Source organism: Typha angustifolia, chromosome 14 (assembly GCF_048772165.1).
Source record: "Typha angustifolia cultivar Huaian chromosome 14, ASM4877216v1, whole genome shotgun sequence".
Lineage (NCBI taxonomy): Eukaryota > Viridiplantae > Streptophyta > Magnoliopsida > Poales > Typhaceae > Typha > Typha angustifolia.
In genome coordinates, this window is record NC_133252.1 from 4,628,040 (window position 1) to 4,650,494 (window position 22,455).

Here is a 22,455-nt window from a genome sequence, read left to right on the forward strand (position 1 = left end):
TACTAAAGAGGTAGGCTTCAATATATATATATATATATATATATATATATATATATATATATATATATAAAGAGGCCTTTCATCAAAATATATATAAGAGTAATATACTGATGTTGATCATGACTCTTAAAACTCTGAATCTCAAAAAGGCTATCCTCCACCTACTGTCAAGAGGAGGTAAAGTTCATATAATAAACGAGAGATAATATGAGCGACAAACCCTCTCCCACTTTGGTTCCTTCGAACTCGACCCCAACACTAAAACCTCCTAACCCCCTAGATCCTTCCATTCCCTAAAGTTAAGTTAATGCTCCTCCCAGTGTAAAGGAGATTAATCTTGGGGGTGCTCTGCAAGAGCCTCCCACTTTAAGGTACGTGCCATTTCTTCTAAGATGGCCCTCAGAGATGATCAAAGAAAGTAGGGCGTAGTGGAGGCTTAGTTTAATAGGTAAATTCTTAGGTTGTCCACCCCCATTATCTTACCTCTCAAAAGAGATGACAAGACGATGGAAGCCTACAAGTAACCTTTGAGTTAAGATATAATTGGTGATTTCTTTACCTTTAAGTTTTCTTTAAAGGAGCCATGGTGAATTTTCTCAAAAGAGGGCTTTAGACTTTTCGAGGTTTGGTCTTAAACCTAATACCAAAATTTTGCCTCATTATGGAGGAAATTGTTTCTGCCCCTGTCTAGGCGCAACTTATTGATATCCCGGAGGAATACTAGAGACAAGACCTTCTTGTCGAGATTGCCTTTGACTTTGGGATACCTCTAAAGATTGATGGCTATACTTTATCATAGACAAGGAGCAGATATGCCTAGGTGTGTGTTGAGATTGACTTACTTAAACCCCTAAAGCAGTCTACCATTGTTGGCCCACTGAGTGAACAAGTGCCTCAAACAACGGCTTATGAAAATTTAGTGACAATCTATTTCAAACATGAACGAATTGATCGTCGACTAATTGGTTATCCTGATTCCACTAATTTTAGGGTTATCAGTGATGGATCTCAGCAAAACTCAATCATGGCAATAGCCAAGGACCTAGTCTAAGGTCAAGCGAAGCAACATGCCCTAATGGACTTATCTAATCCTTTGAGCCTTCAATTTGTGGATGTGTGCAAGAGAAGGGCCTACGAGGTTGTCTTCCAAGAGGTGTTGGAGCCAATGTAGTTGGAGATGATTGGCTGATCAACATGTTGACTCAATAGTTGATAGATGTGGTAAGCTTACCATAGAGGTAGGTAAGGTTTCTTCTAAATGTTTAGATTATGCAGGTAATCTCACCGAGTACGAAAAAACATACCACACCCAACAAGGCATGTGATACCTAGTCACATAAAAAAATTGACATGGAGCTAAAGGTAAGGGGATTACACCATCAAGAGCAGTGAACCCCTCCCTACCGCTTGCCAAAAGCTTTAATTCAATTGCCTCGGTAGTTGGACCCCCAAAATGTTGCTTCAACTGCCTTGGGCAATCTGCATAACCTAACCACTACATCCATTGTCTTGAGCACTACATCTCTGCCAACAGTGCAATTAATCTAAAAGGCTTGATGAAATCTAACACTAAAAAAATTCTAATAGTGTAAATCACTCTAGCAAAGGTAAGATGATCGCTGAAATAGGTGAAATGATAGGTATGTCTTGAGACATCTCAATCGTCCTTAATGTTGACATGGCTATGGATTGTCAAGTTAATTGCCCCAGTAGTAGTTATTCCATTGGTCTAAGGGGTGATAATACCTCTCAATCTCAATGTAATATGAAATTTATTGCAATTAATAATATCGACCCCCCATCCTATTAACCGCAACTTGATTCCTCCCATGTTTCTTCTTCTCCCATTCTATCACACTAAACCTAGAATGAATGCCTCCACACCTCTCCATCTCTCATTTTTCATTCATTGGAGACCTCAACCCTGTACTCTATCCCAATTACTACATCATCTTCCTTCTGAGCTCAATCTTAAAGGTGATGTCAGTTCCTAGCAAGCTCTTTTGATGCTCATTAGGGAAGTATTGTTGATGGGGTTTAACTTTCCCCCTCATTCCTATGTCCTCCTCACAGGTCACCTAGACTCTAATGGGGGGTTGGATCATGATGAGATGGTTGCTCTAGCTACCAAAGCTATAGAGATGACTTAGGAAAGACTATTTTGGCGTTGAAGTCTTTTTGGCAAAGAAAACTGTAGTGTAAGTCCTTTATGGTGAAAAAAGCATCTTTGTTGAAAACTAAAAATGATAAGACAAAGAAGAATAATAAGGAAACTTAGGGCCCCAAATCCATTGTTCTTGCTTCTCTAGATTCATCAAACTTGGATGAAGCTTCCCTTATGGTTTCCTAATGTGTTTGCTATCAAAGAATATTAGGGGTAAAAAAATTTACTTATTTAAACAATTGAACTTGTATTCTCCTAACATTTTGCTCTTTTAGAGACATATTCATATACTAACAATACAAAAAAAAAATTTGTGAAGAATTAGTCTAGAGTGGACAGAAGCTTTTATTCTAGGAACAAGTGTGGCGGGAGGTATTCTTCTTTGCCAACAAACTTTCTTGTACAAGATCTCGATCATTCAATCTTCGACTCAACTAATACATGGACTTGTATTTGGTCAAGGTACACCCACCTACCATATTTTAGTAATTTATGCTCGTACCAATCCCCTTAATTGGCTTTGGCATGAACTTAATTAGCTTAATCTCTATCAACATCTCGAGAGTTATGATTGGGATTTTAACTATTTCTTGAATCCTGAGGATAAACTTGAGGGGAGACCCTTTTGGATGACTTATTCAGCGATTTTTAGAAATATGGTTAACAGTTCAAATTTGATCAACACTAGCTTTACTGGGTCTCCTCATACATGGTGTAATAATAGACACATTTATGAGGATCTTAGTTAGATTAGATTAGGTGCCTGTTAACTCTATTCTTATTACTCGGTTTTCTTGCATTTTTGTTGAACATAAGGATTGTTGCTGATTATGCACTTGTTTTACTTACTTTGGGCCAGCTTAAAAAAATTGGAAAGTAACATTTTCGATTTGAATAATTCTGGTTTAAATATAATGAAGTTGGAGATTTTAAGGCTAACATTTTGGGTCGAGAGAGAAACCAAAGTATTCACTCTTCTCAACTCCTAATCTCTAAACTGAACTCTATAAGCGAGCTGTATCTATGAAGAATAAATAAAATTTAGGCCGCCTAGAGGTGAACCTTGATAATGTCAGACAAAAGATTAAGAAGCTTGAAGTGGAGGACTTGAGACTTTCTACGATCGACAATATTAATCTAGCTATCCTTAATCACAAATCTACTACTTTCTAAGAAAATTAACATAAAATGGCAAGGTAAATCTAGAACTAAGTGGGTCACCCATGGTGATGGAAATATAATAATTTTCAATTGTTTACCAAAATTAGGAGGTATAAAATTTTTATTGATAAAATCTATGTGAATGATGATAATGCGGTTTCGTCTTTTTCTGAGATTTAGGATATCTTTGTTGGTTTCTATAAGAAGCTTTGGCGTATGGATGTTGAGGCAAACTCTATCTTAGACAAAGCTCCCTCATATTAACTCTTCTTGTAATGATGAACTACTAAGGCAGTTCATTTATGTGGAGGTTAGAAAGGTTCTTTCATCCATGTTGGCTAGGAAGTCCGAGTCCTAATGGTTTTCAAGTAAAATTCTATTAAACTTATTAGAACATTATTTCTAATAATTTTCTTAAGACGTTTGTTGACTTTTAAAACTCTTCTACCCTTGCAATGGACCCATACTTACCTTACTATTGTCCCAAGATAGATCACTCGTCTAGAGTTGTGGACTTTAAGCCTATAGTGATGATTATAAATTAGTGATAACATTAATTTCACTCATGAGATTGCTCATTTTATAAATTCTTTTGCCTGTAGTGATAATTATATGATGATTAAAATTGATCTAGAGAAGGCCTTTGATCGCTTAAATGGAGAGGTTGCTCTAATATCATGACTGGTATGAATTTTCCAACTAATTTTGTTAGTTGCATAGTTTCTTGTATTTCATCCCCTATTTTTGTAGCTTTTATAAATGGCTTTTTGACTAATTGGTTTAGGTTAGAGCAGGGTACCCACTATTTCCATATTTATTTATTTTGTTGCTGGAATTTTCACTCAATTTATGTGTAAGGCTATGATGAAAAGAAGATTACCCCCTTATATTTTGGGATTGAGGAGGTCATTAATCACCTGATGTGCGCTGATGACTTTCTCTTGGTTATCAGTGTTTGTCCTAATTCTTGCAAAACGTTGAATTCTTTGTTTTTCAAAAGTGTGAGCAGATCACAAATCTTAAAATTAACAAGTCAAAATTTGATATGTATTTATTGGACAAAGTTTCTAATAGTCTACACAATTCAGTTATTGGCTCATTGCATATTTATTTTTATTTAAATATTTAGGATCTAAAATTTCCCCATCTTGTCTGCTTATTAACGATCATGAAGATTTTTTAGCAAAACTTAACTAAAATAGTAAGATGGAAAAAAGCCTCTCTTACATAGGCAAGAAGAATTATTCTTATTAATTTGGTCCTTAATTCTATACGAGTATGCTTAAAGTCCTCCATGACCCACTTGGCAACCATTGATCATATTGCTAAAGTTCTTGCAATTTTCTTTGAGAGAAGAATTCCACTAGGAAATGTTCGCATTTAGTGGGATGGGACCAAATTTATAAACTGAAGATAGAAGATGGCTTAGCTATAAAGACTTGCGTACTGCGTGTATCTCCCTAATTGCAAAAAAAAAAAAAAAAAAATTCCAGCCTATCCTCAATGGAAGTAATAATATGTAGACTAGAATCATGATTGCTTGGTATGGGATCCCACATTCTTGGTTTTTAGAAAAAAAGAAGAAGTCATATTGTTATTGAAGGCTCATTCTATCTGCAATTTAGGAGTCGGGGGAGGGTTGACCAAGCATATTAAAAATGGTAAAACTACTAATATTTGGAATAACCCCTCGGTCACTACTTAGTTGGACCGTTGGCCGATTTATGTCAATATGGCCTATAAGAATGATTTTGCTAAAGTCTCGAATCTTATGGTCAATGGGATTATGATATTATCACGAGAGAATAAAAATTTTCTGGCCTAGCTTGGGTTACTCCATCCTTTCTATCATCCTTCCCATTAAGCATCAAAAGGATGACTAGATTTTGGAGCTTCACCCTTCTGGTATCATCTCATCTAAATTCACTTATTATTTTGTCTATAATCCTAATGGTTCTCAAGTCATCTGAGAAGAGTGGAGGAGGGTATGGTCCCTTGAAGTCTTATCTAAAACTAAAACTTTCATTTGGAAACTATGTTGAGGTAGGCTTCCTACCAAAGCTCACCTTTTGTCTATGGATCTTTCTTCTAACGTTCATCGCCCAGTCTACTCTTTTGAGCGAAAAGCCATTTACCATTTATTTGCCCATCGTAGAGTTGCTACCAATCTTTTGAATTTTTTTAAGGGACCTCTTGGCGATCAACCTTAGTTTTGGTGATAGATGGTTGTATGGTCTGTGGCTAGTGGAGGGTGAGGAGCTGATAGCAAAAGACAAAGCCTGGCTGAGGACTTGTTTGGCTTACTTTGGCATATTTGGAAATTTAGGAATCAGATACATTTTGACAACTTTCGAGAAGATGATAAGGTTTGGACTCCAAATTTAGCATTAGCAAATGAATATCTTGAACAACTTCTGTCGGCCATCTTAAGCCCACACCCACCTCTGTGACAATCTGCTGGGAACCTCCAACCTCTACTATTTGGTTAGATCAAGACAAATATCGATGGATCCTTTATGGATAGTCATAAGAAGGGGGAGTGGGCTTTATTGTGTGATAGTCTAATGCTAATACTTCCTTATAGGTACCAGGCATGAGGGCTGTCAAAATAATCAAGTCAGCTTGAGCTTGGCTCAATAAGGCTAGACAAAGCTCAGCTTGAGAATGAGCTGAGCCTCAATTAAGTAGGCTCGATAATGCTCGAAATAATTATATATATATATATATATATATATATATATATATATATATATATATATATATAATATGAGTAATACTTTCTATACTATACTATACTTATATTCTAAAATTTATTTAAGTGGATTATTGTGTACTCCAATCTTGTAGAGTTAATTTCTAAATTCTGCCAATATCATTTCTTTTTAAAATACATGGATATTTCTATTAGTATATATTTTGAACTAGGTCTTATTTTAAGCTTGATCAAGCTCGAAATTTTTTTGAATTGATTAAGACTTGAAATTAATTATTGATCTGCTCATTTAACTCGAGCTTAAAATTAGCTTAAAATATGCTCGAATTAAAATAATTTCAATTCAAACTTAATCACAAATTTATTTGAAATTATTTTCAATTTAAGCCAGCTCGATTACACTCATACGAGTGTGGCCCCCTACAAATGTGCTTTATTGGCAAAAGCAGTAGGGAGGAGGCTCTTTTAAGTAATCAGGATCGTGGCTTTTCTAGTATTTGGCTAGAATCTTACTCACTCCGATTGATTAAAATTCGTAGGGTTGAATAAAGTCCTCTGTGGGCTATTGAATCAGTTATTGAAGACATTGAACACTTAATTAGCAATTATTAAAATCACAAAGTTAACCATATTTATAGCGAAACTAATAAGACTGCTGATTGTTCGGCAAATATTGAAGCGACTTATGTTACCGTTGTGAACTTGTACAAATATTGGTCCGCAAATTAACCATTAATCTATAAGATCTTACTTTTTTTTTTTTTTTTGGTAAAAAAAATTTAAGAAAAAAAAGGCTCTTAAAACTCCTCTTCCTTTCAGCCCAAATCTTCCTTCATAAACTAAACTTTGACCAAGTTTAAGAACATCCAGTAAGGTCGTGTCTTTCTCTCCCCCATGGCAGCACGCGGTACATTGCACCTTTTGGGCCTCCCCAAGTGTTAAGCATGGAAGTTACAGCAAGTTGCTGCCCATACGATCTATTCCGGATTCTTTTGGCCCCTAATAGCCTCCAAATCAAGAAAGGGGAAAAAAAGAAAGAAAAGAAAAGAAAAGAAAGACATTGATGGGTATATCTAGAAGGGATAGAGATGTTAGAGAGAGATAGAGTGGTGATAAGAATGGGAGGCAAATCTGAAGATGATCACATGGAATTGCTCCCCCCTACCCACACCTCAGTTGCTGTAGAGGAAAGATACCGTAGAAGCACGGGTGACGTCAGCGGATCTAGGGGGATGGATTGGGTGGGCCACCACCATCAGACACCCTTGATCGTGTCCCTCCCCCAATCTCAAAGACCCGCCTGGCATTGGATCATGGTAAGTGGGTGGTCTGAGGAATATAATTCATAACCCCACCAAGAGAAAGAGAGAGAGAGGGAGAGAGAGGGAGAGGGAGATCGAGTTTGTTTGTGGGGACTTGCTTGGTCTCCAATTCAAAAATCGTGATCTTTTTTAGGAGATTTGGTACAAAATCCGGTCGGATCTTGCTTTCCAAGAGGAGTTGGGATTTGGGTTTCCGATTGGTTTTTATATCCAATTGCAAAGGGAAGAGAAAAACCAAAACCCAAAAAAAAGAAAAGAAAAGAAAAAAAAAGAAAGAAAGAAGAAGACATACAATCAAACCCACCAAGTGTTTGATCCTCTCTCTTCATTCAACCTCTTGAAAGAAAGATAAGAATGGCAGTTGATGCAGAGACCCAATTCCACGTCCTGGCTGTGGATGATAGCCTCATTGATAGAAAGCTCATTGAGAGGCTCCTCAAGACCTCCTCCTACCAAGGTAGCCAGTCTCCTTGGTGTACTGCTGCAAGAACAACTCAACTCAACTCAACTCATTTGTTTGATTTCCTTTCAGCTTATATTTGTTTGTTTCAGTAACCACAGTGGATTCTGGGAGCAAGGCTTTGGAGTTGCTGGGCTTGATGGATGTGCAAACTGACCCACCTTCTTCTGCATCCACTGATCACCAGGTGATTTGACGAAATTTTAGACATATATTCTTTTCTTTTTCTTTAAGCTTTGTATCTGTTGGAAGCTTTGCGAGATGATGGATTTTGTCTGGTCTCAGGAGATTGAGGTGAATTTGATCATCACAGACTATTACATGCCAGGGATGACAGGATATGATCTGCTGAAGAAGATCAAGGTGGGTTTTTTCTTTAAAAATAAAAATAAAAATTTAATGTATGTTTGCATTGATTAATTAACTAATTCTACTTTCTGTCGTAAAGATCTTAGGATCATGGTGGTTACTTAATAGGATTAATCTTTTCTTATTGCTTTCAGGAATCATCATCTCTGAAGGATATCCCAGTTGTGGTCATGTCTTCTGAGAATGCTCCCTCTATGATCAACAGGTGAGAGATTGCATCTGAGATACTGAAATAGAATTTACTTTGTTGTGATTCATAGAGAAGAAAAGAAGATAGGACGAATGCTATATTATATATTATTTCAAATTTCTTTACTTTTCCTGTTAGCTTAACAACGCTTAAAAGTTATATATATAAAACTCCTAAATGTTCCTCTATATTTGTTATAATGTTAGGATCATTTACCCCTATTTTAGAGAAAATGAGAGAAACTGTTGAGGGCTAAAACAGACATCTAATATTTCTACTATTAAGAATGTGAGAGATAAATTAGAATAGTTTTGGATTCCAAATGTGATTAACCCTGAGAATAACTTCCTTCCAAAACCTTTTGAAAATTCTGTGTATAGTTTATTTGTTCTTCTACTTTATATGGACCCTCACACTATACCCTTTAATTACTCCAATTATCTCCATAATGCTATGATATTTGCAACATAATGCCTAAAGTGACATGCAAAAGAAATTCAATAATGCCAAACCACAAAGTAGGGAATAATTCTAGAAAACCATAACACCTAATATAAATTCACAAAGTAGTGGTGTCTGAGTCTATTAGAATAATATTACAGTTCTCTACTAGTTTAAGCTTCTAGAGTAATTGGTGCAAATCTTTTGTTTAAAAGTCCTTGGATCTACCTTGGGAAAAAGGAGAAAAAAATAATTTGTCCTTCTAGTTAGGTGAAGTCCACTTCTTAGGCATATTAAAAATATCTAGAGCCTAAGAATAAGTGAGAATGTTGGCGGCTACCAACTTTAGGATTTTGTTGTTATGTTTGCATGGATAATTCACATCTTGCACAAACTCTTGCAATGAAAAATATTCTTGTAGGTAATATCTTTCAGTAGTCAAACCTGGAAAGGAATCTGGGGGAAGAGAAGGAAAAAAGAAAATAAGAAAAGGACTAGTCCTTTCTGTATATGTTGGTCAAACATCTCAAAATCTTTCCCACTTGTGCACATTAGTAGATCTCCTTTATTCCTCTTCCTTATAAACAAGGAGCAGATCATGATGTGTACTGATGATGACAGATGCTTGGAGGGAGGAGCAGAGGAGTTCTTTCACAAACCAGTGCAGCTCGCAGACATGAAGAGGCTCAGACACCACCTGCTTAAAGGTAAAAGCAAAGAGGAGGATGAGGATGAGGATGCGGATGAGGATGAGGAGCAAAAGCCAGAGGAGAAGGAGGAGGAGGAGGAGGAGCAGGAGCAGGAGCAGGAGCAGGAGAAGAACAATGATAGGAAAAACAGTGGAGGCAGCAATAAAAGGAAAGCCATGGATGAGAGGCCTTCACCTGAGAGGACAAGACCAAGACTCTCCAGTAGCAGCAGCAGCAGCTTGACAGTAGCATGACAGAAAGAAAACAGAGTGTTGTTTGTCCTGTGTTTGAGAGAGAGAGAGAGAGAGAGAGAGAAAGAGAGAAGGGAAATGAGAAATTCACACTTCTCTTTTCGTTCTTTCTTTTCTTTTCTTTTCTTTTCTTTTACCTTATAAACATTTTTGGCATTTAATTTAGGGTATTGGATTTTGTTATCTGATGGCAGGAGATATACATCAATATTGTGGGAATATAATGGAGAAGGGAAAGAGAAGTTTATATTAGTGGGATGATTTTGAGATATTAAATACAATAGATTTGGACTTCTTCTTCTTCTTCTTCTTTTTATTAATTTCTGGAGGGGGGGATGCTTACACAATTGCTGCTAACAATATTTAAAATATTGTAATTGTCATCCAAATATTTGGTTAATTTTTTGAGGAATATTTATAGAATATTCCAAACATGTGACATTAAATGACTAAAGAAAATATTGGCAATATTGACACTTTAAATATTTTTACTGGTAATTATGTAAAAATATCTTCTTCTTTTCCTATGAAATTGAAAGTGACTATGTGCTTGATATGTCAAAATTCAAAGATATGGAAAAATCCATTGCATCTGACTGCTATATAATATTCCTTATAAACATTTCTGATAGATATCCTATCAGAATTGCTCCAAGAATCTATGTACAATCTTATCTTGTCCTCAATATTCCAGGGATGATCAGAATCTTTCTATTTGCAAACCATTGCACTTAAATTTATAATTTGCCTTCCATGTTTTGGCAGAAACAAATGGTCAAATTCTAAGGTAGCATTTGGACATGGAATAACTCCTAAACTAGTATAGCTATGCTCATTTCGTATATTTGAATAGGAAATTTTAAATAGGTTTAGGCTACTATAGTGTTTGATTATAAGCCAGCATAGCATAGTAATAACAATTATATTTGATGAGACATAAAGAAGTAATAAACTTAGAATATATATTGATAATAACCAAAGTATATATCCTTTACGGCGGATGGATAATAAAAGGAGAGAAAAAAAAGAGTGGGAGAAAAGAATTAAACGAATAGTTAATTGAAGTATTGTCTTTTTTTTAAGGGTATAAATAATACTTAAATTTTTATTGCTAAATATAAATATTGAGACAAACTATTGTTTAGATAATAAACTAGTATAGACCTCACTATACTATAATAAAGTTGGGCTTATTTGACATCTAAAACAATCAGGCTTTAGGTAATTAGGTCTACACAATAGACACTCATTTACGCTTTTTATTGGTGATTTTGTACTAGATGATAAATCCGTTGATACAAAACACATTCAATACATTTCTATATGATAAAGAAATGCAATAATTTAGATGTTGGAGTGAAGAAAATTAAGTCAACAAATTAGAATTTGTCATTTTTGAGGTAGTTTTTAAATGGGTTCAACCTGTATCAGCATTCAAACAGTCTATATTAATGTTTAAATGACTTGTGAAAGAAGGAACAAAATCTTGCAAACTCTTCAAGGATGCAACCACTATTAGGAGAGTGTTTGATGAGCATACAAATGTTTTTAGATGGTGTTCAAAAGTCGGAACACAAGTTCTATGAAACACTCACCTCCAAATACACGTGGTAAACATCCAACGTGGTTCTTCATATGATTCTTCATATGACATGTTAGTAAAATATTTCCACAAAAATATATGTCCAAAATATAAAACTCAAAACAAAAAATTCTTGTAAGTGATAAGTCTAACAAGACAATAAAGTAGATAAACTCTGACAGGAAGTAAAATTAGCTACTCTTCACCACCCACATTTGGCTCCTCTAACTCTATAGGTTTCCAGTGAGAGGTGGTCAGCAAACATCCTACGAGTATTATATAAATAGTCTATAAACAATGTAAATGTATAATGAACATTTCAATGCATACTTATACTTACCGAGGAATAAATTAAGCGTATATAAAATAATTTGTAACAAGTTTTCATGCAATTGCAAGATACAAGGAAGGAATGCATAATTTTATCAATAAACTCACACATAGAAGATAGGCTACGCAACGATTCCTTCAAGATCTGAATATATTATAGGAATCAGTCTGCATAACTGTGGGAAAATATTCGTCATATATTCTTCGGTAATCAGAAAATTATGAAACTAATTGGGTTAGATCTGTAACTTCCTGATCTACAACTTTTGTATTTATACCCTTCACAGATTCACACTATAGAAGAGACAAAAATATGAAATAACGTGGGTGATGGTGGTGGTGACGGGTGGAGTGAATGTTAGGGTTATGGATGGGTATGGAGATGAAGGTGGATGGTGGATGTGATTAAGGGATATAGACGAAGAGATTGAAATGGTCGAGATTCCAAAGAAGAGGGGTGGCTCGATAGTCGAGGGAGATTAGAAGTTAGAAGAAACCTTGCCAATGATAAAGGTGAAAGGATGGTGAAGAGGGAGGAGAGAGAGAGTCTAGAGAGAAGATAAGAGACAAAATCAACAATCCAATAGCATTATGAAGTTGGCTGCCATCCACATATTTATAGAGGCTAGCCAACAAGTCCTATAACAATATGTAACCTTAATTCTAGAGGATTTCCACCGATCGCGTTCGAACTCACCAAAAGCTCCATCTCTATTTGTGCGAACGTGATGCAGGTATTTGAATGCGGGCATTCGAACTCGCCCAACCGCGTTTGAACGCACAATATGCGTTCTCTATATTTGCGAACCTAATGCAAGCGTTCGCAAGGGCGTTCGAACACGATCCCTCCTACATTCGAATGCGATCTTCAAGAATTTTATTTTAATGAAAATAAATAACTAATGCAATAAGAAAAGATCCTAACTAAGTATATTAGCCTACCACCCTTCCCCCACCTTGCCCTCAAGGTGAAAAGTCGGGGAAACGCTCCAAAATATCGGTCTCTAACTCCCATGTCGCCTTATCAGATGGCTTGCCAAGCCACTCAACTAGAATCTCCATATATAATCTGGTACCATGTTATTGTCGGTGCCTAGCAAGTACACGAACTGGCTCTATGATCTCTATCTCCTCCAATGGCTCCGATAGAACTAATCCAACAATCTCATTATCTCAAATGTGCTCTCTCAACAGTGAAACATGGAAGACAGGATGCACTCTTGACCTCTCCGGCAGCTCCAAATGATATGCAACCGGACTAATACGCTCCAACACCCGAAACAGACCAAAGTAGCGATATACTAACTTTCGATTTCGCATCGGATGTAAGGTCACCTATCGATACGGTTACACCCTCATAAACACCAAATTGCCGATGTCAAACTCCTGCTCCCTATGGCTACGATCATAAACTTACTTCATGCGGTTTTGAGCAAGTTTAAGATGAGCACGCAATCTCCTCAATATGGCGTCTCTATCCATTAACGCTAAGTTCACCTCCGTCCGATTTACAGATGCCACTAGATCATAAGCGCATAACGTCGGAGCCGTGTGTCCATACACCACCTTAAATGGGGTCATGCCAATGCTGCTATAGTAGGTAGTATTATAAGACCACTCCACCCACAGTAAGAACCTCCAACCATCGTCTCGGCATATCTCTAATAAAGCACCTTAAGTACTGCTCAGTGCCTCGATTGACCACCTCGGTTTGGCCGTCCGTCTGTGGATGGTAGGCCGAACTGAAGTTCAATCGAGTTCCCTACAATCTGAAAAATTTTGTCCAAAAGTCGCTCATAAATACACGATCACAATCCGAGACAATCGTGCGTGGCATGCCATGTAATTGAACAACATCTCTAACAAAAATTTCCGCCACCAACTTGGCTAAAAACGAATGTGACAATACCGAAAAGTACGTATACTTACTCAATCTGTCAACCTCCACAAAGATAACGGAATAACCATGTACCAGTGGAAGACCCTCTATGAAGTCCATAGAAATGTCTTCCCAAACAAAGTTCGATATATGTAAAGGCTGTAGTAATCCGACTGGTTTCAATATGGTTGCCTTAGCCCTTTGACAAACTTCGCAAGCACAGACAAAACTCCTCACATCCCGTCTCAATCCTGGCCACGTGCAACACTGAGATATCCTCCTATAAGTCCTCAAGACACCCTCATGACCAGTTTCTGAAGTTTAGTGGAAGTGCTCCAACAATTTCTGCTGTAATTCTTCATTTGCGGGCACACGAATGCATCCGCGGTCCAGCAGCAAACCACCTCGATTCTCCAACTCTATATGGCGCTCCGGATCATCCACCACCTTCTACAACAATCTCAAAATATCTGGGTCAAATGTACATGCATACTTTAGCTCATCAAGGAAGGGAAAGGTAAGAGAAGAATAGGTTGCAAGCTCGGTATCGGGTTGGTGCGATAGTGCATCCGCTGCTCTATTTTAGTTCTCTTCTTGTATTAGATTTCATAATTATATCCCAGCAATTTTGTGACCCATCTCTGGTATGCCGGAGTGTGTATACTCTATCCCATAAAATATGGAAAGCTCCTTTGATCGATTCGGATAATGAATCGTCTGCCAATCAAATAAGGCATCCACTTTATCACCGCATACAAAATTGTCAACATCTCTCTCTCCTAAATCAATAATTGCTGAGATTTTTATGACAAAGCCTTACTAAGAAAGGCTATGGGACGTCCTCTTTGCATTAGTACAGCTCCTATACCAACACCCGACGCATCACATTCTATAATAAACTCTTTGGTGAAGTCCGGTAGAGATAGAATAGGTGTCGTCGTTATTGCTGTTTTCAGTTTTTCAAAGGCTGAAGTGGCTCCATCCGTCCATCTAAAAGAGTCTTTCTTCAACAAAGAAGTGAGAGGAGTAGCGATCTTGCCATATCTGGTGATGAATCGGCAATAATATCCGGTCAGCCCCAAAAATCCTCTCAATCCGATGGTAGTAGTAGGAATAGGCCAAGTGGTCATACATGCAACCTTTTGAGGATCCGCCGCTACATCATCCGTTAAAATGATGTGGCCTAAATACTCCACTTGTGATACTCCCCATAGGCACTTGGACTTCTTAATCTTCAATTGGTTTTGTTTTAATAAATTCAGCACATCCTCCAAATGCCGCCAATGCTCCAATTCAGTCCTGTTATACACCAAAATGTCGTCTAAAAATATCACGACATACCTTCGCAAGAGAGGCCGAAATATATCATTCATGAGGCCTTGAAAGGTAGCTGGAGCATTAGTGAGACCAAAAGGCATCACCCGAAACTCGTAATGCCCGTCTGGAGTCCGAAATGCAGTTTTGTGCACATCCGCCGGGTGAACTCTAATTTGATGAAACTCGGCTCTCAAGTCAAGTTTACTAAATATAGTCACCCCTGCAAACTTGTCGATAACCGGAATAGGATATCGGTCCTTGACGATAATAACGTTTAATGCCAGATAGTCGACACAAAAACATCATGTCCCGTCCTTTTTTCGCACCAATAGCATAGGAGATGAGTATGAGCTATGACTTAGTTGAATGAGACATTGCTCCAACATCTCAGCTACCATCTTTGAGATAACTTCTTTTTGCACATGTGGATACCAATATGGTCTCACATTCACCAGTGCAACCCCTAGTACAATCTCTATGCAATAGTCTACCGCTCTCGTTGGTGGCAACTCTTGCGGTTCCTCAAACAGTCCAAAAAATAGGCCAAATCATACGTACAAGGCAGCCCCACCATAGGCTGTATCGCAGGAATCAGCGAAGACCGAACGCCATCAAGTCGCACATCTTTGTTTCCTTGTTTAAATTTCATCCATATGCTCCGGAAATCAAACGTGACATGTCCCAAACTCTGTAATCACTGAGCACCAAGGACAATATTGGCTCCTCGCAGTGTCAACTAATACAAGTCCACAATGATGTCGTGTCTTTGCACCCGTATACTGACCTGGCGACACAAGCTCTCCACCTTAAGCTTCGTGTCGTCTCCAATAGCAACGTCAAATCTCGTGGTCGGTTCGGCATCCAAACCCAATATTTTCACTAACCTTTTGTCTAGAAAGTTGTGTGTAGTCCCCGAATTGATGAAGATGTGCACACAATGCTTTCTAACGAGTCTATCTACTCGTAATGTCCTCAACGCAGAAGTACCCGAATATGCATGTATCGATATTTCAGCTTGGATATCTTCCTCTACATCCTCCACAACGACCTTCTCATGGACCTCCTCTGGACACTCTCCATCATCAACAACCTCATCATCCTCCTCAAAACCGTCGATAAGCATCACACTCCCGATCGGTTTAGAACACCGATGACTAGGGGTGAAAACACTCATCACATTGAAAGCAAAGACCCTTTGCTCTTCGCTCCTCCACTTGGGCAGGTGTGAGAGTTCGAACGGGGGGTCTTGTGCTTCATTTGACATCGGAAGAAGGTCTCAAAGGTGGTCGTGGTCTAGTGCTCGCAACCGCTGTTTTTCAAACCGTAGAATTTTTAGTCGGCGTTCTAGGTGCAAACTGTCCATCTCGATTGCCCTAATTGGTTTTCGCTGCCATCTTTAGAGCCTTATATTTTTGCTCCATCCTTATGGCCTTCTCAAAAGCCTCCTTAAGAGTAGTAGGACAAAGAGCACGAATATCCTGATAAGCTCTGATACCAATGATAAGCTCTAATATCACTTGATAAGTTTTTGTACCAAAGATAGGATACACAATGATTTCTTCAAGATCTGAATATATTATATAAATCAGTCCACGCAACCGTGGGAAAATATTCGTCGGTACTTAGAAAATTATGAAACTAATTGGTTTTGATCTACAACTTCTTGATCTACAACTTTTGTATTTATGCCCTTCACAGATTCGAACTGTAGCAGGGACAAAAATATGGAATAACATGGGTGATGGTGGTGCTGACGGATGGAGTGGATGTTGGGGTTATGGATGGGTATGGAAGTGAAGGTGGATGGTGGATATGATTAAGGGATATAGACGAAGGGAACGAAGTGGTCGAGATCCTAAAGAAGAGGGGTGACTCGATAGTCGAGGGAGATTAGAAGTTAGAAGAAACCTTGCCAATGGTAGAGGTGGAACGATGGTGAAGAGGGAGGAGGGAGAAGGAAGAGAGTCTAGAGAGAAGATAGAAGGCAAGAAATCAATAATCCAATTGCATAATGAAGTTGGCTGCCATCCACATATTTATAGAGGCTAGCCAACAAGTCCTAAAATAATATGAAACCCTAATTCTAGAGGATTCTCGTCGATCGCGTTTGGACGCACCCAAAAACTCCATCTTTGTATGTGCGAATGTGATGCAAGCGTTCAAACACGAGCGTTCGAACTCGCCCGACCGCGTTCAAACACATAATATGCGTTCTCTGTATTTGCGAACTTGATGCAGGCGTTCGTAAGGGCGTTCGAACGTGACCCCTTCTGCGATCGAATGCGACCTACAGGAATTTTATTTTAATAAAAATAAACATCTCATGCAATAAGAAAAGATCCTAACTAACTATATCACATTCGCCTGTATCTCATCCCGCAGCCTTGAAATAAATATGCTCATCAATATCTGTTTGGGCCAAGGTGGCTCACAATGACTATTAACTCGTTCAAACTCAACTTGGTACTCCAATACGGTCATCCTCTGAACCATCTTGCTTAATGTGGTAGAAAAATTTTTATATGTCATTGTCCCAAATCTGCGTATAATCCTCCTACAAAAATCAGCCCATCCGGTAAATCCACCACCACGAATAACCGATCTATACTAATGCATTGTCATTCCTTGGAGGTGAAAGATTGCCATCTGGACATTTGCATCTTTCGATGTACCTTGACAATCAAAATATTATTCAACTTGAAACACCCAATCCATTGGATCACCGCCTTGGAATTTAGAAAAGTTCAAGCATGCGGTTCTCTCCTGAATAGCATTGTCGGGTTTGCAAAAGATCTGTGGTGCAGGTCTAAACCTTTGGGCATGTTGATCACCTTCTCTAAATCCTCGAGCACGTCCATCACCATCTCTATAGAGATCAACCTTATCTCAAAGTGCCAATCCTCCTCATCGATGAAGCGCACCGGTGCCGCATGCTTCTCGGGTTCCACAACCGCCGGTCTTGAGTTTTATAACAGTGGTGGGGGATGATGTGTAGGCATAAGTAAGAGGGGATCGTTGACACTCATATGACGCACCTGGATTTGTGGGGTATTGGTTCGATGAGGTCCCACCGCAAGTCCTTGAAACTCCGATTGTCGTTGAGGAGATGACAAACTCAATCGGTTCACGACATATTCCTTGAATTCATTGTGATTCTTTTGCATTGTATCAACTCTATGCAACAATATTTGGAACATGCCCTTAAGTTCATCCATATTCGCACTCATGGACGTTGGTTGACTCAGTCTTACTGTGGTCACTCTAAAGGAATCGGTCTCACGGTTAGGGTCATCGTGGATTGAGTCTTCCCTTATCGGTGTGCTCTCCATAGGTCTCCTCGTTGATATCATCTTTCTTGTTTTAACTATTAATTGAGGTCTGAGGTTCGCTTGCTCTGATACCAAATTGATGGGTTCTTGTACCAAAGATAGATTACGCAATAATTCTTTCAAGATCTGAATGTATTATAGGAATCAGTCTGCACAATAGTAGAAAAATATTTGTTAGATATTCTCCGGTAGTTAGAAAATTATGAAATTAATTGGGTTAGATTTGTAACTTCTTGATCTACAACTTTTGTATTTACGCCCTTCATAGATTCACACTGTAGTAGGTATAAAAATATGGAATAACGTGGGTGATGGTGGTGGTGATGGGTGGAGTGGATGTTAGGGTTATGGATAGGTATGGAGATGAAGGTGGATGGTGGATGTGATTAAGGAATATAGATGAAGGGAACGAAGTGGTCGAGATTCCAAAGAAGAGGGGTGGCTCAATAGTCAAGGGAGATTAAAAGTTAGAAGAAACCTTGCCAACGATAGAGGTGAAAGGATGGTGAAGAGGGAGGAGGGAGAGAGTCTAGAGAGAAGATAAAAGGAAAGAAATTAATAATCCAATAGCATTATGAAGTTGGCTACTATCCACATATTTATAAAGGCTAGTCAATAAGTCTTATAACAATATGTAACCCTAATTCTAAAGGATTCTCGCTAATCGCGTTCGAACGCACCAAAAGCTCCATCTCTGTATGTGCGAACACGATGCAGGCATTCGAACGCGACTCCTCCTGCATTCTAACGCGACCTACAGAAATTTTATTTTAATAAAAATAAACAACTAACGCAATAAGAAAAGATCTTAACTAAGTATATCAAGAGGTCTTCTCCCTCCCTTCGTTTCACTCCTTCCCTTTCTTTTCTTCTTTCCAATGGAGCTATTCTCAATCATCACAGACGTTGCCATCCCCTCTCCTATTATGCCTTCCCCACTGCCTATTCTATCTCACTCTCCCTAATTGCATTCCTATTTCTCCTCCATCGATCTTTGTCATGGTCTCCCACTACTATCTCTTCCCTCTCGTCGCTTGGCTGTCGACCATAGCACTAATCTCTCCTCTCTGTTCCTTGTCCCTGCCCTATGAGGCTCCCTCATTCCAACGCAGTAGTTGCCTGACTTTTAATACACAAGCCCCCTCCCTTCTCCTCAGTTTTGGTTCCGCCACCTTTGCCATGACCCTATAGCAACCTAGTTTCCCTCGTAGCCACCCAACCAATTACTTGGCGTTGCTTTAGGGTATTGTGGATGCCTTTATTTTTTTTTCAAAACCTTCCTTAGTTTGTTGGTTAGGATTTTGTGATTCTTTGAGATGTTGTAAGTTGAGTTGCTTTGATCTTGGCTATATCCTATCCTACTCTCTTAACTTTTATTTCCTTTAGGTTTTGTAGTTTATGTGTTGCAGGTTTGTATTCATCAGTTCTACTGTGGTGTTGACCGAGCCATAGGACGCTAATTTGTCTTTGTCTATGTTCCTCCGGCTCCTTGATGCTTCCATTTGTAGCGGCCATAGTTGGCCAAGCAAGAGGTTTGTCACCAGAGCTATTGTCCCACTTCCTTTATTCCGGTGCTCAAATGTTTGAGATTTGTACTGCTCTTAATACCTTCTTGGTTATCTATTGGTTGGTCTATACACCAACAGTAGGATTTGTTTAAGGACTGACACACTATTCCCATTTACATTCCGCATATCAAATTGTACCATATTACTATTTTTACTGAACTATCAATGTAGGGACTTCTCATTTAAAAACGAACAAAAAAAATCCAGGTTTATTCAACAAGATAATTTTGGTGGATAAGTTTATCCATGTTAAGTTTGTCCCAAATCCATCCACCAATGCTGCGAGACCTTAATTGCAGAAGACATCATCTCCAATATATTTTGTTCATGGCCCTCCGTAGGACTCCCCATTGCTGCGACGTCCTCTTTTACTAACGCAAATTGATTTCAGTTCAAGGCCCTTTGGCACCTTTGCCCTTGCAAAAGCTGACACAAAATTAAAGGGGACCTGTAGGCTAAGTCAAGAAGACTACTTTGACCTCCAGGATGTCCCTACTTTTGAATACATCAATAAAAAGTTCTAAATGAAAGCGAATCCAACATCAGTCTAAACATAATAATGGGACCAATTCAATTCTAGGGATGTAAAGGACCGAGTTTGATCGAGTGGGTCTAATCAAGTTTGAATTAAAATTAATTTTGAGCTTAGATTTATAATCAAATTTAAATTTAAATTATTTTAATTTGAGTCTATTTTGAATTCAAACTGAGCTTGAGCTTAAAAAACCTACTCAAATAGCAATTTCAAATCTTATTAATTTAAGTTATTTTCAAGCTAAACAAATTTAAATTAAATTAGGTTAAAATCAAACTTTATATATATATATATATATATCTCTTGATCTGGCTCGAGATCCAACACGGCTCGAATTTAATTTTAAGCCTAAACTTCAAAATCAAGCTTAGCTCGACTTATTTTTGTGTCGAGCTTGATCGAGAGCTGCGCCAGCTAGATTTTTTCGACGGCCTTTTTCAATTCAGTATGATTTTAGAAATTTTGTTCTTCCCTATAGTATGTGTATTGCATTATTTTGGCTAACTGCTATTCACCTTAGTATTTTATTTAATTTTATTGATTAAATTACTAAAATATGCTTACAAATTTTATAATCTGACTCGCCCCTTTTTTCTTTAGCCATATCCAACATTAGCTTAGCTTACCAAATTAAAAATTAAAAATCTCCTCGACCCTATTTGATCCCGCGAAAGTTCTTTTAAAAATATTAAAATTTATTTTTTAATATTTTAATAGAATATTACTTGGTTGATATCTTTTCATTTAAAAATGATTGGAGTTAGCTAATTCAAGATATCATATGAAAATCATATATATATATATATATATATATAAAGATTGACTTATAAAATCCTCAGGAGGGAATGTTAGAAAATGAAGGCTGTTCTTTGAGAATTTCCTTTAATTTCAGTTTTTCTTTCTCCCCATTTCTCATTCTTAGGTAGCAGCCCTTGGATATTATATCTGGGCCTTGGGCCTGATTATATTTGGTCTTAGTACCTCTCTTATAGTCTTTTTTTTCTTTTTTCTTTTCCAGATCAGAAACCCTAAGATGATTTTTTTTTTGTATAAAAATTTTAAGATTAGTTATTAAATTTAGTTCTTTAAGTAAATTTTTATCTAGTTTTTACTAAATTACATGTCCGATGGCTAATTATAGACTAGATAAACATTATAGATGACCTTGCCCGCGAACCATTTCAAGAAATAATTAGCTCAAATCATACGATAGTGTTCCGGTAGAAAATCTGCGAACTAATAATTCATCACTCATACTAAATTGCCAAAATGATTACGACCTATTTATCAGATATAAATAGCGGGAATATTAAATATGAACATAAATCACTTATTATCTAATAAACTGTTTAATCAGAAATATGTGCACGAGGTATTTCGATCATAAACAAATTATTCAAGTCAACAATAAGTTATTAAAGTTGTAAGTAAATCTGTTTAATAATCGGGTTAGATATATCGGGTTAGTTATCACCCGAATCCGATTATATATCCTAAATCCAAACCTTTACATGTCAATAATTGCCACCCTAATTAATCAGCTAGCCATTCAAAGGTTAAAACAGTCACCCTAAATGATAGTGAGAAAACTTCACTCCAGCATCCAATTAAAGCACAACACTACATGGATAGGAGAAACTTTGTTAAAAGGACAGACACCAACAGAGATCTCAACCACCACAAGATTCACACATGAATAAAGTTGATGCTTTGCATATATATGCATATATATATCCCAAACGTCCAACAGCATATGGCTCACTATCCAACATCACCATCTCAAGTCCTTTGATTCTTTGCAGTATTGTGACGCTTGAGTTGTAGTATATCACAAGGTATCCAAGGGATAAGTACTGGGCCCAATTCAAGACACATCCATAGCCATAGAATAATCCACAAAGGAGAAAACGAAGGAGCTCATGGAACCCCATGCACATCTTCTTCTTTCTTTCTTCTCTCTTTCTTCTTCTACTATGCTTTGAGGCCACTAGTTTAATCTCTCCTCCTTTGCTACTAGTTTGTTTTTGGCCTTGTATATGAGTGGATATCAATGAACTTAGGCCCCACTGCTCCACGAGTTCGGCTTATTAGTGGAATTTTTGTGCTTCTAAATTGCCTCTTACGTGGCTGAGCTATTTAACACAAGTTCAATTAT

General features: G+C 37.7%; 1 protein-coding gene across 1 annotated transcript; it reads left to right on the plus strand.

Annotated features, from left to right (window-relative positions):
• Nucleotides 1-7,412: 7,412 nt before the first annotated feature.
• Nucleotides 7,413-10,068, plus strand: LOC140776123 (two-component response regulator ORR3-like). Its single transcript, XM_073119706.1, has 5 exons — nucleotides 7,413-7,817; nucleotides 7,913-8,007; nucleotides 8,106-8,183; nucleotides 8,324-8,394; nucleotides 9,442-10,068. Exons 1-5 carry the CDS (start codon nucleotides 7,715-7,717, stop codon nucleotides 9,761-9,763), a joined length of 669 nt encoding a protein of 222 aa, XP_072975807.1. The 5' UTR covers nucleotides 7,413-7,714; the 3' UTR covers nucleotides 9,764-10,068.
• The last annotated feature ends 12,387 nt before the right edge of the window (nucleotides 10,069-22,455 follow it).

Coding starts and splice junctions, on each gene's coding strand:
- LOC140776123 (XM_073119706.1), top strand. CDS start 7,715: ATGGCAGTTGATGCAGAGACCCAATTCCACGTCCTGGCTGTGGATGAT. Junction 8,008..8,105: donor CTGCATCCACTGATCACCAG/GTGATTTGACGA, acceptor GTCTGGTCTCAG/GAGATTGAGGTGAATTTGAT. Junction 8,184..8,323: donor ATCTGCTGAAGAAGATCAAG/GTGGGTTTTTTC, acceptor TATTGCTTTCAG/GAATCATCATCTCTGAAGGA.